We start from the raw sequence: 13,769 nt of genomic DNA on the forward strand, positions 1-13,769 counted from the left end.
TGAAAAGGAATCACTATGTGCACTGATTAAGCATATCATAAGAGCAAATCTCAATCCTTAAACAGGATATATTACCTGTAGTTGTAAGTGTCAAAGGATCTGTGCGTTCTGGTCAGAGTGATGTGGAGGCCTCCCCCGCCCAACAAGCGCCGTTTCGCAATTAGCTTCTTCCAAATGGGGCGTGGATAGTTTTGTGGGTGTTGGCGGTGTTTTAATAGTGTAGTTTGAGGGAGGGGCGGTCCGTAACTGTCCAATGTTAGCGCGCGTCAGCAGGGCGGTCCCCCCTTAACTAAGGGGACTTCCGGACCGGCGCACCATGACACGCAGTGGAACGCACTGCGGTCATGTGTGTGGGCGCCTCCGGAAGTCAGAGGGGGCGTTCCGAACCTGCGCGTGCGCAATAGACCCACGGACCTGGGGAATGGTGTAAGCGGTACATGCGCAGTACGAAATGCACTGCCGTGGAAGAGAAGAGGAGGTTGGGCGGGATTAAGGCAGAGTGGAGGTGTGTTGGTAGGTGTAGCAGTTGCTATGGAGGTGAAACCTATACACATAGGTGGAGTGAGAAGAAATGTAAGGGTGGCGATGGGCTTTCATCGGGAGTATAATTTCTATAAACTAGTGGGGGAGAGATTAATTATATCTCGTAGCATGGGACAGCTGGAGTTGAAATGATAGGGTAGGTGAACGTGCTAAGTAGTAACACTGAAAGAAAGGGGGGAGGGGGGAGAGTGACCCCTATGATGTGGCGTTGGCAATGTGAATGCAGAAGGAATTTTAATATCCCTAAAGGGGCATGGTGCGTGATACTGGGATCCCGTTGGGGAGAATAAGTGTGCAATGACTGCAATAAAGTCATTCACTATGGCTTGAAACAAGCCATTTAAATGCCGTTAGGAGCATGTAGGGTGACGTAGGCTGGCTGAAAAAAACAGCGAAAAAGAGTGTAGGTTGTAGGCTTTACTTGTGATCATCGCCTGTAAACGTCACATTCAGAGAAGTGAAGAGTGAAACATAAGCAGAATTACTTTCACCAAATGCTCGGACATAAACCTTCCAGAGCAGTCCTGCTTTGTGTTGGGGCATTCCGGCAGATCTGTCTCGGGGATCCTCTGAATCTAGCAGTCATTACATGGCACTCACGGTTACAGCAAGGAAATGAAGTCCTGACATTTCTATTTCTAAGTTTTAGAATATCTAAACTAAGGGTAATGGTGAAGGATCCAGGCCGAGCAGCTGACATCGTCATCATTTGATCAGTCAGGTCCTGTTTTTCATGCCTTTCATCTTTTCACTGTTACAGGCCATTGTCTTCTCCCATGCTTCCTCATGCTGATACACATTCCAGGATTGAGCACTTCGCTAGCAGGTCTGTATATTAAAAACGGTAATAAATATTAGAATCTGTAAAAATAACAATTATAAAAAAAAGCAAATAAAAAAGTAAAAGTAGATGTACATTTACTATGAGAAAGAACAGAATGGAGCAACATAACCTAAAGCATGTAAGGTGAACTCAAGTCTGAGGTTGTCAGGATTAATAAAAATGAAAGGCCACAAAGGTTTTTCCTGCCCCATCTGAGTAAGTGCCGAGGCTGATTCCATGGATGAGGCATTTACAGGATGTCTTGCTGTAGTTTTGGTAAAATGCGAGATTATTTACTGCAGCTCTTCTGTTCTTCTCAGTAATGAGCTCCTGCTCTATAGTCTTCTATATTCATGAGTTCTGAGAACCCCCACCCCCTTAACTGATTGGTTACTTTCTGACCATTCACAGTGTAGGCAGAAAGCTGTCAATCAATGGTGTGGGCGGGGCTAAACAGAGCTCATTCCTGAGAGGACTAGCAGAGCTGCAGCAGATAAAACTGTGATTTTACCAAACTGCAGCCAGAAGTGCAGTAAGCCACACAGAGCTGGAATCAGGGTTTCTTCCCTTATATTGTTCTGCCATCAGGTTGAGAAGTATAAACTTGGTCACAGGTTACCTTTTAAAAGGAATCTGTCAGTAAGATCAACTCTCCACCGCCTCCAAACCGCATATATGGGTATGCAGGTCTCTGAAATGTAAATCCATCAACATTTATATCTTTTATCTGCTGTTGTATTCCTGATTAATTCATATTTTAATACACATGCAAATGAGGCATTAAGTGCTTCAGGCACGAAAGAGCGCTTAGGGACCCTTTGTCTCTGTCATACACGTGGACCGTGGACCCACTGTGCCACTCACCGGGCTTACCCTGAAGGGGCATGGCTAAGCGGCTACCTTGTCTTCACTAGAGCTCTTGATGGTGGAGTTAGGCTCATGCTGCAGGCCGCTGCCAGATACCACTCCTGGGCAGTCATCGTTACTGCAGCTGTTGGCCCCAGGGGTCAGGATAGCAGTCATGTACAAGTAGTCACTGACAGGAAGGATTCTGGTATAACAGTCCAGCCAACATGGAATACTGGGATGGGTTCACCTTCAGACAACACAGGTTTCTGAAACTGGTTCAGGATCAGGTACCACCGGAGCAGCTTCAGGATCAGGTACCATTGGAGCAGCTTCAGGATAAGGTACCATCGGAGCAGCTTCAGGATCAGGTACCATCGGAGCAGCTTCAGGATCAGGTACCATCGGAGCAGCTTCAGGATCAGGTACCATTGGAGCGGCTGCAGGATCAGGTACCATCGGAGCAGCTTCAGGATCAGGTACGATCAGAGCAGCCTCAGGATCAGGTACCATCGGAGCGGCTTCAGGATCAGGTACCATCGGAGCGGCTTCAGGATTAGGTACCATGGGAGCAGCTTCAGGATCAGGTACCATCGGAGTGGCTTCAGGATCAGGTACCATCGGAGCAGCTTCAGGATCAGGTACCATCTGAGCAGCTTCAGGACAAATATTAGTATGTATTGGAATTGCGTCTTCTTTAATTACCTGTACGTGGCATAATCCCAGGCTTTCCTGGAATTAGTTTGAGCTAGAAGTGTTTCCAATCCTGAATGTTTCATCTTCTTCACCAGGGAGCTTATAATGTGACTACAAAGTCAAGGCTGCGAGAAGTGATACATGACTGCTGTGTTCTTGACATTTCTGCCTTTCTTTCTGTAGACTTGCCGAGATGGAAAATCAGAATTGCTCCTTCTTCACTGACAGCCTGTCTCCTGATGATAGCCTGTGAGTATTACAGACATTTCATTAGCATAATAGCGTTACAATACCTCCCGGCACCTTACGGAAAGTGCTGGCTACAGGGAACTTTATTCCTCCCGGGAGCCACCGGCTTTCAGTCATAGAGGTGCGGCCGGTGCAGCTACAGTCACCGCTCAGTGCCCAGTGAGCTGGTGTAAGCACGCCAGGGGTTTTTCATCTGTGAATAGCGATCTGTCAATAAATGTGCCAGGTTGTGCTTACAGCTGCTCACTGTCTACTGAGCAGAGATTATAGTTGTTCCCGGCATCACCCCCATGATTAAAAGTTGGCAGGTTCTGGGAGAAAAATCAGTTTATTTTCTCCTAGCACTTTCAGTACAGCAATGGGCACCATCGTAACTCTGTATAACTGCAGATGAACCCTAATTCTGCAGATTAGTAGCATTTAGGAACTCTACAGATTCCCTTTTTTCTAAGTGTGAGCCTAGCTATGGACAAGTTTGTAGCCTGTGTATATGTACAAATATGTTTTCATTCACTATCTGAATTTTCCCCACTGCACTGAAATGTAACTTACGGTAACATGCATACTGCTCACATAATGCTCATACACCGCATTGATACTCATGTATAGTACACTTATATATATACCTTATGTAAACACATGATGTATATATCTATAGTAGATGGTGGCCCGATTCTAACGCATCGGGTATTCTAGAATATGCATGTCCACGTAGTATATTGCACAGCCCACGTAGTATATTGCCCAGCCACGTAGTATATAGCCCAGCCACGTAGTATATAGCCCAGCCACGTAGTATATTGCCCAGCGACGTAGTATATTGCCCAGCTACGTAGTATATTGCCCAGCCACGTAGTATATAGCCCAGCGATGTAGTATATTGCCCAGCCACGTAGTATATAGCCCAGCCACGTAGTATATAGCCCAGCCACGTAGTATATTGCCCAGCCACGTAGTATATTGCCCAGCGACGTAGTATATAGCCCAGCCACGTAGTATATAGCCCAGCCACGTAGTATATTGCCCAGCGACGTAGTATATTGCCCAGCTACGTAGTATATTGCCCAGCGATGTAGTATATAGCCCAGCCACGAAGTATATAGCCCAGCCACGTAGTATATAGCCCAGCCACGTAGTATAGTGCCCAGTGACTTAGTATATTGCCCACTGACGTAGTATATTGCCCAGTGACGTAGTATACAGCACAGAGCCACGTAGTATATTGCCCAGCCACGTACTATATTGCCCATCCACGTACTATATTGCCCAGTGACGTAGTATACAGCACAGAGCCACGTACTATATTGCACAGCGACGTAGTATATTGCACAGCGACGTAGTATATTGCCCAGCCACGTAGTATATTGCCCAGTGACGTAGTATATTGCCCAGTGACGTAGTATATTGCCCAGTGACGTAGTATACAGCACAGAGCCACGTAGTATATTGCACAGCGATGTAGTATAGAGCACAGAGCCACGTAGTATATTGCCCAGCCACGTAGTATATTGCCCAGCCACGTAGTATATTGCCCAGCTACGTAGTAGATTGCCCAGCTACGTATGTCACAGGTTAAAAAATAAAAAATAAACATACTCACCTTCCGATCCGAGGGCCCATTGTAGTTCTAACATACTCACCATACTTGTAGTTCTGTCGCCTGTGCGCGGTACAGGTGGCAGCTTCCGGTCCCAGGGTGTGATGACGTCGCGGTCACATGACCGTGACGTCATGGCAGGTCCTGCTCGCGCAGGCGCGCAGGGCCTGTGATGACGTCGCGGTCACATGGCAGGTCCTTCTGCCATACGATCCTTGCTACCGGAACTTGCCACTTGCACAGAGCGGTTACCGGAGGGTGGCGAGCAACGGGAAAGGCGGAGGAAGGTGAGTATATAATGATTTTTTATTTTTGTTTATTATTTTTAACATTAGATCCTTTTACTATTGACGCTGCATAGGCAGCCTCAATAGTAAAAACTTGGTCACACAGGGTTAATAGCGGCGGTAACGGAGTGAGTTACCCGCGTCATAACGCGGTCCGTTACCGCTGGCATTAACCCTGTGTGAGCCGTGACTGCGGGGAGTATGGAGCGGCCGCCCGGCACTGACTGCAGGGGAGTAGGGAGGGAATAATTGGACTGTGCCCGTCGCTGATTGGTCGCGGCAGGCCATAACAGGCAGTTGGCGAGACCAATCAGCGAATGAATAACCGTTACGGAAGTTGAGGACAGACAGACGGAAGTACCCCTTAGACAATTATATATATAGATATACACAATATATACATATACTGCATACAATGTATATTGCAACCAAAAGGCTGTTTTAGATTCCATCACACTTGAATAAATTAATAGCCCTGCATGCGGGATTGGTGTCCATCGTATGGTGGATCTAGCACTTCAACTTGTCCACGAACCTAAAGCACATACATGTGTAGTGTATACACACGCATACACAATGTTCATGCACAATTACCTATTACACATGCCTTGTTACACACATTACACATACTTACCTCTGCTGCAGATCGTTTTTACATCAAAACAGTTGAAAGGAAGATCTGGTGATCAAGGGACCGAACATCTTTAGAATTCCTTCCCCTCCCTCTTCACTGCTGCACCGATCAAGTTACAACAGCCAGTATACTACTCCTGCTGCTGTAACATAAAAGTACACAAGCTGGAGAGAGGCGAAAGGAGCAATTTTTTTAGTCTTGAGCCTTGTCCATTGTCATTCAGAATAGTCCTGACACGGTTTGCTGATGATGGGTGTTACGCATGTGATAAGAAGCCATATGTTGTAGAAAGGATGCCATCTGTTTGGGATGTAGGCACCTCCTATGATAAACTCATGGGGCTGCCTTTTATTGATCCAAATGGACAGATCATCAAGAAAACCCACTATACTAGGCTGGTAGTCACAATAATTTAGAAAGACAGACTGTTCAATACACTGAAGCAAAAGTAGCCATGCAAATAATAACAAGGAAGATGACACTGATGTGTAAATGAGCATATCGAAGGTAGCACCTATATTATTCACAGGCTCCAATGCCTTGTCTCAATCTAGAGGATAGAATAAGACTCTCGGAAGAAGGTTCTGGACCTTTTTGCTAGGAGTCATCCTGTATCAAAGACTCCCTCTCACTTAGGGAATCCTAAGCAACGAGTTTAGTCATTAGGTAGTGTGGTGTTCTACCAGTGCAGTTGTGAAGTCCCATGGACCCAGCGCGGACAGTGTTCTGAACCCAAATCCCTGGTCCCGATGCTCCCAGTGACTGAATGTTGCCCCCCTGGTCCTGGTGCCGCCAGTCCTGTTCCTGAAGTCCCCTGGTCTCAATGCGGCCAGTGCCTAAACATTGTTTCCTAGTCCCGTTGCTGCCAGTGCCTGACTGTTGTCCCCTGATCCCGTTAAGACCAGTCTTGTTTCCAAAGTTCCCTGGTCCCAGTGCAGCCATTGTCCTGTTCGTGAAGTCCCTTGGTCCAGTGTGGCCAGCGCCTGAATATTGTCCCTCGGCCCATGTACGGCCAGTCCCTGACCTAGTATCCTGTACCGATGTGTCTTAACATAGACCTAGTCCGTGTCAGCGAACCTGACCCTTGGTTACCACAGGTGCAGTATGGGGATCTACCCAGAAGTGGTACTTGGCGGCTACCTGCAGCACAGTTTGTCTCCACCATCAGGAGCACTAGTGAACACCAGGTAGCCGCTTAGCTACACCCTTGGGCAAGATCGGTCCTGTGGCACAGAGGGTTCACAAATCCACATGCGCCACCGTTGTGCGTATCAGTGCTGAATTCTTTCTATTTTCTTTCAATCTATTGTAAAAAAGTCAGTTAGGCTAGAGATAAATCCTAGCTCTACAGGCCCTCATTATTTTCATCTGGCTAGCCCTGCATATAACCAAGCTAGCTGTTTCCCTTAGTCAGTGGATTTGTGTTGTAGCTGAAGGAACAAAATAGAATATGTCTCTTAGAAGACACTACACAGGCCGTGTTCACTAAACTGCAAGTATCACTGCTTTCTATGGACAATTGCTGTTTTGTTTGACCAGATTGGGACTAGCACAGACGTGTATGAGTAATCAGGGTCTGTGCTGTTTAGTTAGCTTTTGGAAAAGGCTAGAAATTTCCGTTTATGGTTTTGTTAAGTGCTGTGCAAGCAGTGAAAAATAAACGTCACATTGTTTTGATACAAGAATCCAGTGACTGTGTGAATGCTACCTGCTGCCTACCTAAAGTGTAAATCCCTACAATTGGTGGATGAAATGTGGGTATGAAGTCCCAGAAAGCACAAGCAATTGCAGAGTAAAAATTGAATGTCCTGAGTAAAGGCAGCTACAGCATTCTGAGCACAGTCTGAAAGCATGGAACAGCTTGTTAAGAAATTAGTCCAGCAGCAGAAGACCCAACAGGAGACTAACAAACTCCTGATCCAGCAGTTTAAACAGCAGCAGGAGATAAAGCAGCAGCAGTGTCAGCAGCAGCAGGAATTGCAGCTGCAGTTACAATAGCAGCAGCAGCAGCAGATGGCTCTCCTGACAGAAACTGTCCGGGCAGAAGGTATGCAGGTGAGATGAATGGTACTAGAGGCCTTACAGAAAATTTCTCTGGAGGATGATTTTGACTCTTTCCTGACTATATTTGAGAGGGTGGCAGACAGAGAGAAACTGCCCCAGCAATGGACAGATATCCTAGCTCCATACCTTGCTGGGGAACCGAAGAAAGCGTACTATGACCTTGCTCTACAGGATGCCAAGGAGTATGACAAGCTTAAGTTGGAGATTATGGCACGTTTGAGAGTCACCCTGGCAGTCCGGGCACAACTGGTTGACCTGTGTCGCTACACAGGGAACAAACCTCTTCAGTCCCAGATGTTTGACCTGTTACACCTGGTGCTAAAATAGCTGCAGCCTGAGACCTGCTCTCCAGCACATAAGGTGAAAAGAGTGGAAGTGGACCAATTTGTCCACTCACTACCGAAATCTGTGCAAAGCTGCAATCCCTAAGGAGATCCCCAGAATGCAGATGACCTTACAAACCTCGTGGAACATACTTGTCCATGGAAAACTCCCTGAGCAATCAAGGGAGCCTGAGCTCACATTCCTGGGAGATCCAAAATAACTCACCCAAGTCCACGTCTGGGGGGGGCGTGTTGTGAATTCCGCTCTTGGGCTCCCTCCGGTGGTTGTAAGTAGCACTTTTGTGAGTTCTGCTCTTGGGCTCCCTCCGGTGGTTTTGAGTGGTATGGCTGCTTCTTGGATTTAGCATCAGCAGCTGCTTCCACTGATCGTCTTTCTGGCTCGGCTATTTTAGTCTGGCCTTATCCCTCAATCAATGCCAGTTGTCAATTGTTCCTGCTTGGAGCCTCGGCTCTTTTGGATTTCCCTGACACTCTGACCTGTTCAGCAAAGATAAGTCCTTGCTTGTCCTTTTGCAGTCCTCTTGTTGTGGACTTATTGTTCAGCACATTCTATGTTTTGCTCATTTGTCCAGCTTATCAGTATGGATCTATTCAGCTAAGCTGGAAGCTCTGGGCAGCAGATTCTGCCCTCCACACCTTTAGTCAGGTGTGGAGATTTTTGCATTTCTCTGCAGTGGACTTTTTCTAGTTTTTATTACTGACCGCACAGTGTTCTGTCCTGTACTATCTATCTAGCTAGAAGTGGCCTCCTTTGCTGAATCTTGTTTCATTCTATGTATGTCATTTCCTTCTCCTCTCACAGTCATTATTTGTGGGGAGCTGTCTGTCCTTTGGGAATTTTCTCTGAGGCAAGATAGCTTTCCTGTTTCTACCTTTAGGGGTAGCTAGTTCTCCGGCTGTGACGAGGTGTCCAGGGACTGACAGGAACATCCCACGGCTACTTCTAGTGTTGTGTTAAGATCAGGAACTGCGGTCAGTATAGTTACCACCTGCTCAGAGCTAGTCGCATGTCGCTCCTAAATCACCAGTCTATAACAGTACAACTGGCCAAAATTGAGTTGAATGCATCTTAAAAGAAGGAAAAGAAAAAGAGTTCTGAGCCATTTTTTTTTTCTTTAGTCTGTTTTGTCTTTTTCCTTCCTCTTAATCTCTGGGTGGTTCAGGACTTGGGCGCGGGCATGGATGTTCAGGGTTTGTTTTCTCGTGTGGATCAGCTTGCTGTAAGAGTACAGAGTATCCAAGATTATGTTGTTCAGACTCCGGTTTTAGAGCCTAGAATTCCTACTCCAGATTTGTTTTATGGGGATAGATCCAAGTTTTTGAACTTTAAAAATAACTGCAAATTGTTTTTTGCTCTGAAACCCCGTTCCTCTGGTGATCCCATTCAGCAAGTTAAAATAGTTATTTCTTTGCTGCGTGGTGACCCTCAGGACTGGGCATTCTCCCTTGAGTCAGGGGATCCGGCATTGCTTAATGTAGATGCATTTTTTCAATCGCTCGGATTATTGTATGACGAACCTAACTCTGTGGATCATGCGGAAAAAACCTTGTTGGCCCTGTGTCAGGGTCAGGAAGCGGCAGAATTATATTGCCAGAAATTTAGAAAATGGTCTGTGCTCACTAAATGGAATGAGGACGCTCTGGCAGCAATTTTCAGAAAGGGTCTTTCTGAAGCCCTTAAAGATGTTATGGTGGGGTTCCCCACACCTGTTGGTTTGAGCGAATCTATGTCTCTAGCCATTCAGATTGATCGGCGCCTGCGCGAGCGCAAAGTGGTGCACCATATGGCAGCGTCCTCTGAACAGAGTCCTGAGCCTATGCAATGTGATAGGATTTTGACTAGAGCAGAACAGAGGGGATACAGACGTCAGAATGGGCTGTGTTTTTACTGTGGTGATTCTGCTCATGCTATTTCTGATTGCCCTAAGCGTATTAAGAGGGTAGCTAGATCTGTTACCTGTTATGGCTGGACCTGGTGGTTAGGAGCACCGGGAATGACCTGATAGTCAAAACTGCAAAATAGAGCGAGCTCTGGGAAGTGGGAGCTCTGCTGACCGCAGCCCTAATCTATTATCTCACACACTAGAATTAGCTGTGGATCGTACCTGACTCTGCCTAGACGACTCTTCACAGCCTGAGAGGTAACTTCCCCTAAAGAGAAATATAGCCTCACCTTGCCTCAGAGAAATTCCCCAAAGGAACAGAGCAGCCCCCCACATATATTGACTGTGAGTTAAGAGGAAGGCACAAACATAGGAATGAGACAGGTTTCAGCAAAGGAGGCCCGACTTACTAAATAGACAGAAGATAGATAAAGGGATCTTTGTGGTCAGCACAAAAAACTACAAAAAGCCACGCAGAGTGAGCAAGAAACCCCCCGCGCCGACTCACGGCGCGGTAGGTGCCACCCTGCAACCCAGAGCTTCCAGCTAGCGAGACAATATCATGATAGCCAGCTGGACAAAACTTAGCAGGTACTCGGAAATATATTCAGCACACAAATGAACAAAAAATGAGCTTAACAGGGACTTAGCTTCTGCTGAAGTAGACAGGTCATCAGGAGATCCAAGTGAGATCTGAACCAGTACAGATACATTGACAACTGGCATCAGGTAACGATCTGAGCAGAGTTAAATAGAGGAACCAGCCCAGTCTTTAAACGATGCAGCTGAGGAAGCCACCTCCAGACCAGCAGCTCCACTTTCAGCCACCAGAGGGAACCCACGGACAGAACTCACAGAAATACCATTCCTGACCACAGGAGGGAGTTCCAGAACAGAGTTCACAACAGTACCCCCCCCCCCTTGAGGAGGGGTCACCGAACCCTCACCAGAACCCCCCGGCCGATTAGGACGAGCCAACTGAAAGGCACGAACCAAATCGGCAGCATGGACATCGGAGGCAAGAACCCAGGAATTATCCTCCTGACCATAGCCCTTCCATTTGACCAGATACTGAAGTTTCCGTCTCGAGATACGAGAATCTAAAATCTTCTCCACCACATACTCCAATTCTCCCTCGACCAACACCGGAGCAGGAGGGTCAACGGAAGGAACCATAGGCGCCACATATCTCTGCAACAACGACCTATGGAACACATTATGGATGGCAAAAGAAGCTGGAAGGTCCAAACGAAATGACACAGGATTGAGGATTTCAGAAATCTTATAAGGCCCAATAAAACGAGGCTTAAACTTAGGAGAAGAAACCTTCATAGGAACATAACGAGATGACAGCCAAACCAGATCCCCAACACGAAGTCGAGGACCAACACGGCGACGGCGGTTAGCGAAACGTTGAGCCTTCTCCTGTGACAATGTCAAATTGTCCACTACATGAGTCCAAATTTGCTGCAACCTGTCCACCACAGAATCCACACCAGGACAGTCCGAAGGCTCAACCTGCCCCGAAGAAAAACAAGGATGAAAACCAGAATTACAATAAAAAGGTGAAACCAAAGTAGCCGAACTGGCCCGATTATTAAGGGCGAATTCAGCCAACGGCAAGAAGGTCACCCAATCATCCTGATCAGCAGAAACAAAGCATCTCAGATAGGTCTCCAAAGTCTGATTGGTTCGCTCAGTTTGGCCATTTGTCTGAGGATGGAAAGCAGAAGAAAAAGACAAATCAATGCCCATCTTAGCACAAAAGGACCGCCAAAACCTCGAAACAAACTGGGAACCTCTGTCCGACACAATGTTCTCCGGAATGCCATGCAAACGAACCACATGCTGGAAAAACAACGGAACCAAATCAGAGGATGAAGGCAACTTAGGCAAGGGTACCAAATGGACCATCTTAGAGAAGCGATCACAAACCACCCAGATGACCGACATCCTTTGAGAGACAGGGAGATCTGAAATAAAATCCATGGAAACATGCGTCCAGGGCCTCTTCGGGACCGGCAAGGGCAAAAGTAACCCACTGGCACGAGAACAGCAGGGCTTCGCCCGAGCACAAGTCCCACAGGACTGCACAAAAGCACGCACATCCCGGGACAAGGAAGGCCACCAAAAGGACCTAGCCACCAAATCTCTGGTACCAAAAATTCCAGGATGACCAGCCAACACCGAACAATGAACCTCCGAGATAACCCTACTAGTCCATCTATCAGGGACAAACAGTCTCTCTGCAGGACAGTGGTCAGGTCTATCCGCCTGAAACTCCTGCAGAACCCGCCACAAATCAGGGGAGATGGCAGACAAAATCACCCCCTCTTTGAGAATACCAGCCGGCTCAGAAACTCCCGGAGAATCAGGCACAAAACTCCTTGAAAGGGCATCAGCCTTTACATTTTTAGAACCCGGAAGGTATGAAACCACGAAATCGAAACGGGAGAAAAACAGTGACCATTGAGCCTGTCTAGGGTTCAACCACTTGGCAGACTCGAGATAAGTCAAATTCTTGTGATCCGTCAAGACCACCACGCGATGCTTGGCGCCCTCAAGCCAATGTCGCCACTCCTCGAATGCCCACTTCATGGCCAACAACTCCCGATTGCCAACATCATAATTACGCTCAGCAGGCGAAAACTTTCTAGAAAAGAAAGCACATGGCTTCATCACAGAGCCATCAGAACCTCTCTGAGACAAAACAGCCCCTGCTCCAATCTCAGAAGCATCAACCTCGACCTGAAAGGGGAGCGAAACATCTGGCTGACACAACACAGGAGCCGAAGAAAAACGACGTTTCAGCTCCTGAAACGCCTCAACGTCCGCAGAGGACCAATTCACCACATCCGCACCTTTCTTGGTCAAATCAGTCAGTGGTTTGACAACACTAGAAAAATTAGCGATAAAGTGACGGTAAAAATTCGCAAAGCCCAGGAATTTCTGAAGGCTCTTCACAGATGTAGGCTGAGTCCAATCATAAATGGCCTGGACTTTAACTGGATCCATCTCGATAGTAGAAGGGGAAAAAATGAAGCCCAAAAAGGAAACCTTCTGAACTCCGAAGAGACACTTAGATCCCTTCACAAACAAGGAATTAGCACGAAGGACTTGGAACACCATTCTGACCTGCTTCACATGAGACTCCCAATCATCCGAAAAGACCAAAATATCATCCAAATATACTATCATGAATCTATCCAGATACTTTCGGAAGATGTCATGCATAAAGGACTGGAATACAGATGGCGCATTAGAAAGCCCGAATGGCATCACCAGATACTCAAAATGGCCCTCGGGCATATTAAATGCGGTTTTCCATTCATCGCCCCGCTTAATACGCACAAGATTATACGCTCCTCGAAGATCTATCTTGGTAAACCAACTAGCCCCCTTAATCCGAGCAAACAAGTCAGACAATAGAGGCAGAGGGTACTGAAATTTGACCGTGATTTTATTAAGAAGGCGGTAATCTATACAAGGTCTCAGAGAACCATCCTTCTCGGCCACAAAAAAGAACCCTGCTCCCAACGGTGACGACGACGGGCGAATATGCCCTTTCTCCAAGGACTCCTTTATATAGCTCCACATAGCGGCGTGTTCTGGCACAGATAAATTGAACAGTCGGCCTTTAGGAAACTTACTACCAGGAATCAAATTAATAGCACAATCACAATCCCTATGAGGAGGCAGGGCACTGGGCTTGGGCTCATCAAATACATCCTGGTAATCCGACAAAAACTCAGGTACTTCAGAAGGAGTGGAAGAAGAAATTGACAACGCTGGAACATCACCAT

At 46.9% G+C, this 13,769-nt stretch overlaps 1 protein-coding gene across 3 annotated transcripts in view; it reads left to right on the forward strand.

The window, feature by feature from the left end:
* The window catches only part of DRP2 (dystrophin related protein 2), a 146,784-nt gene that overhangs the window by 89,430 nt on the left and 43,585 nt on the right, over nt 1-13,769 (forward strand). For all 3 annotated transcript variants that reach the window (XM_077283432.1, XM_077283433.1, XM_077283431.1), the window contains 2 exons: nt 1,304-1,369; nt 3,092-3,157. In XM_077283432.1, coding sequence (XP_077139547.1) covers nt 1,304-1,369; nt 3,092-3,157 — 132 coding nt within the window. The remainder of the gene's footprint in view (nt 1-1,303; nt 1,370-3,091; nt 3,158-13,769) is intronic.

The sequence above is a fragment of the Ranitomeya variabilis genome, chromosome 2, assembly GCF_051348905.1.
Source record: "Ranitomeya variabilis isolate aRanVar5 chromosome 2, aRanVar5.hap1, whole genome shotgun sequence".
Lineage (NCBI taxonomy): Eukaryota > Metazoa > Chordata > Amphibia > Anura > Dendrobatidae > Ranitomeya > Ranitomeya variabilis.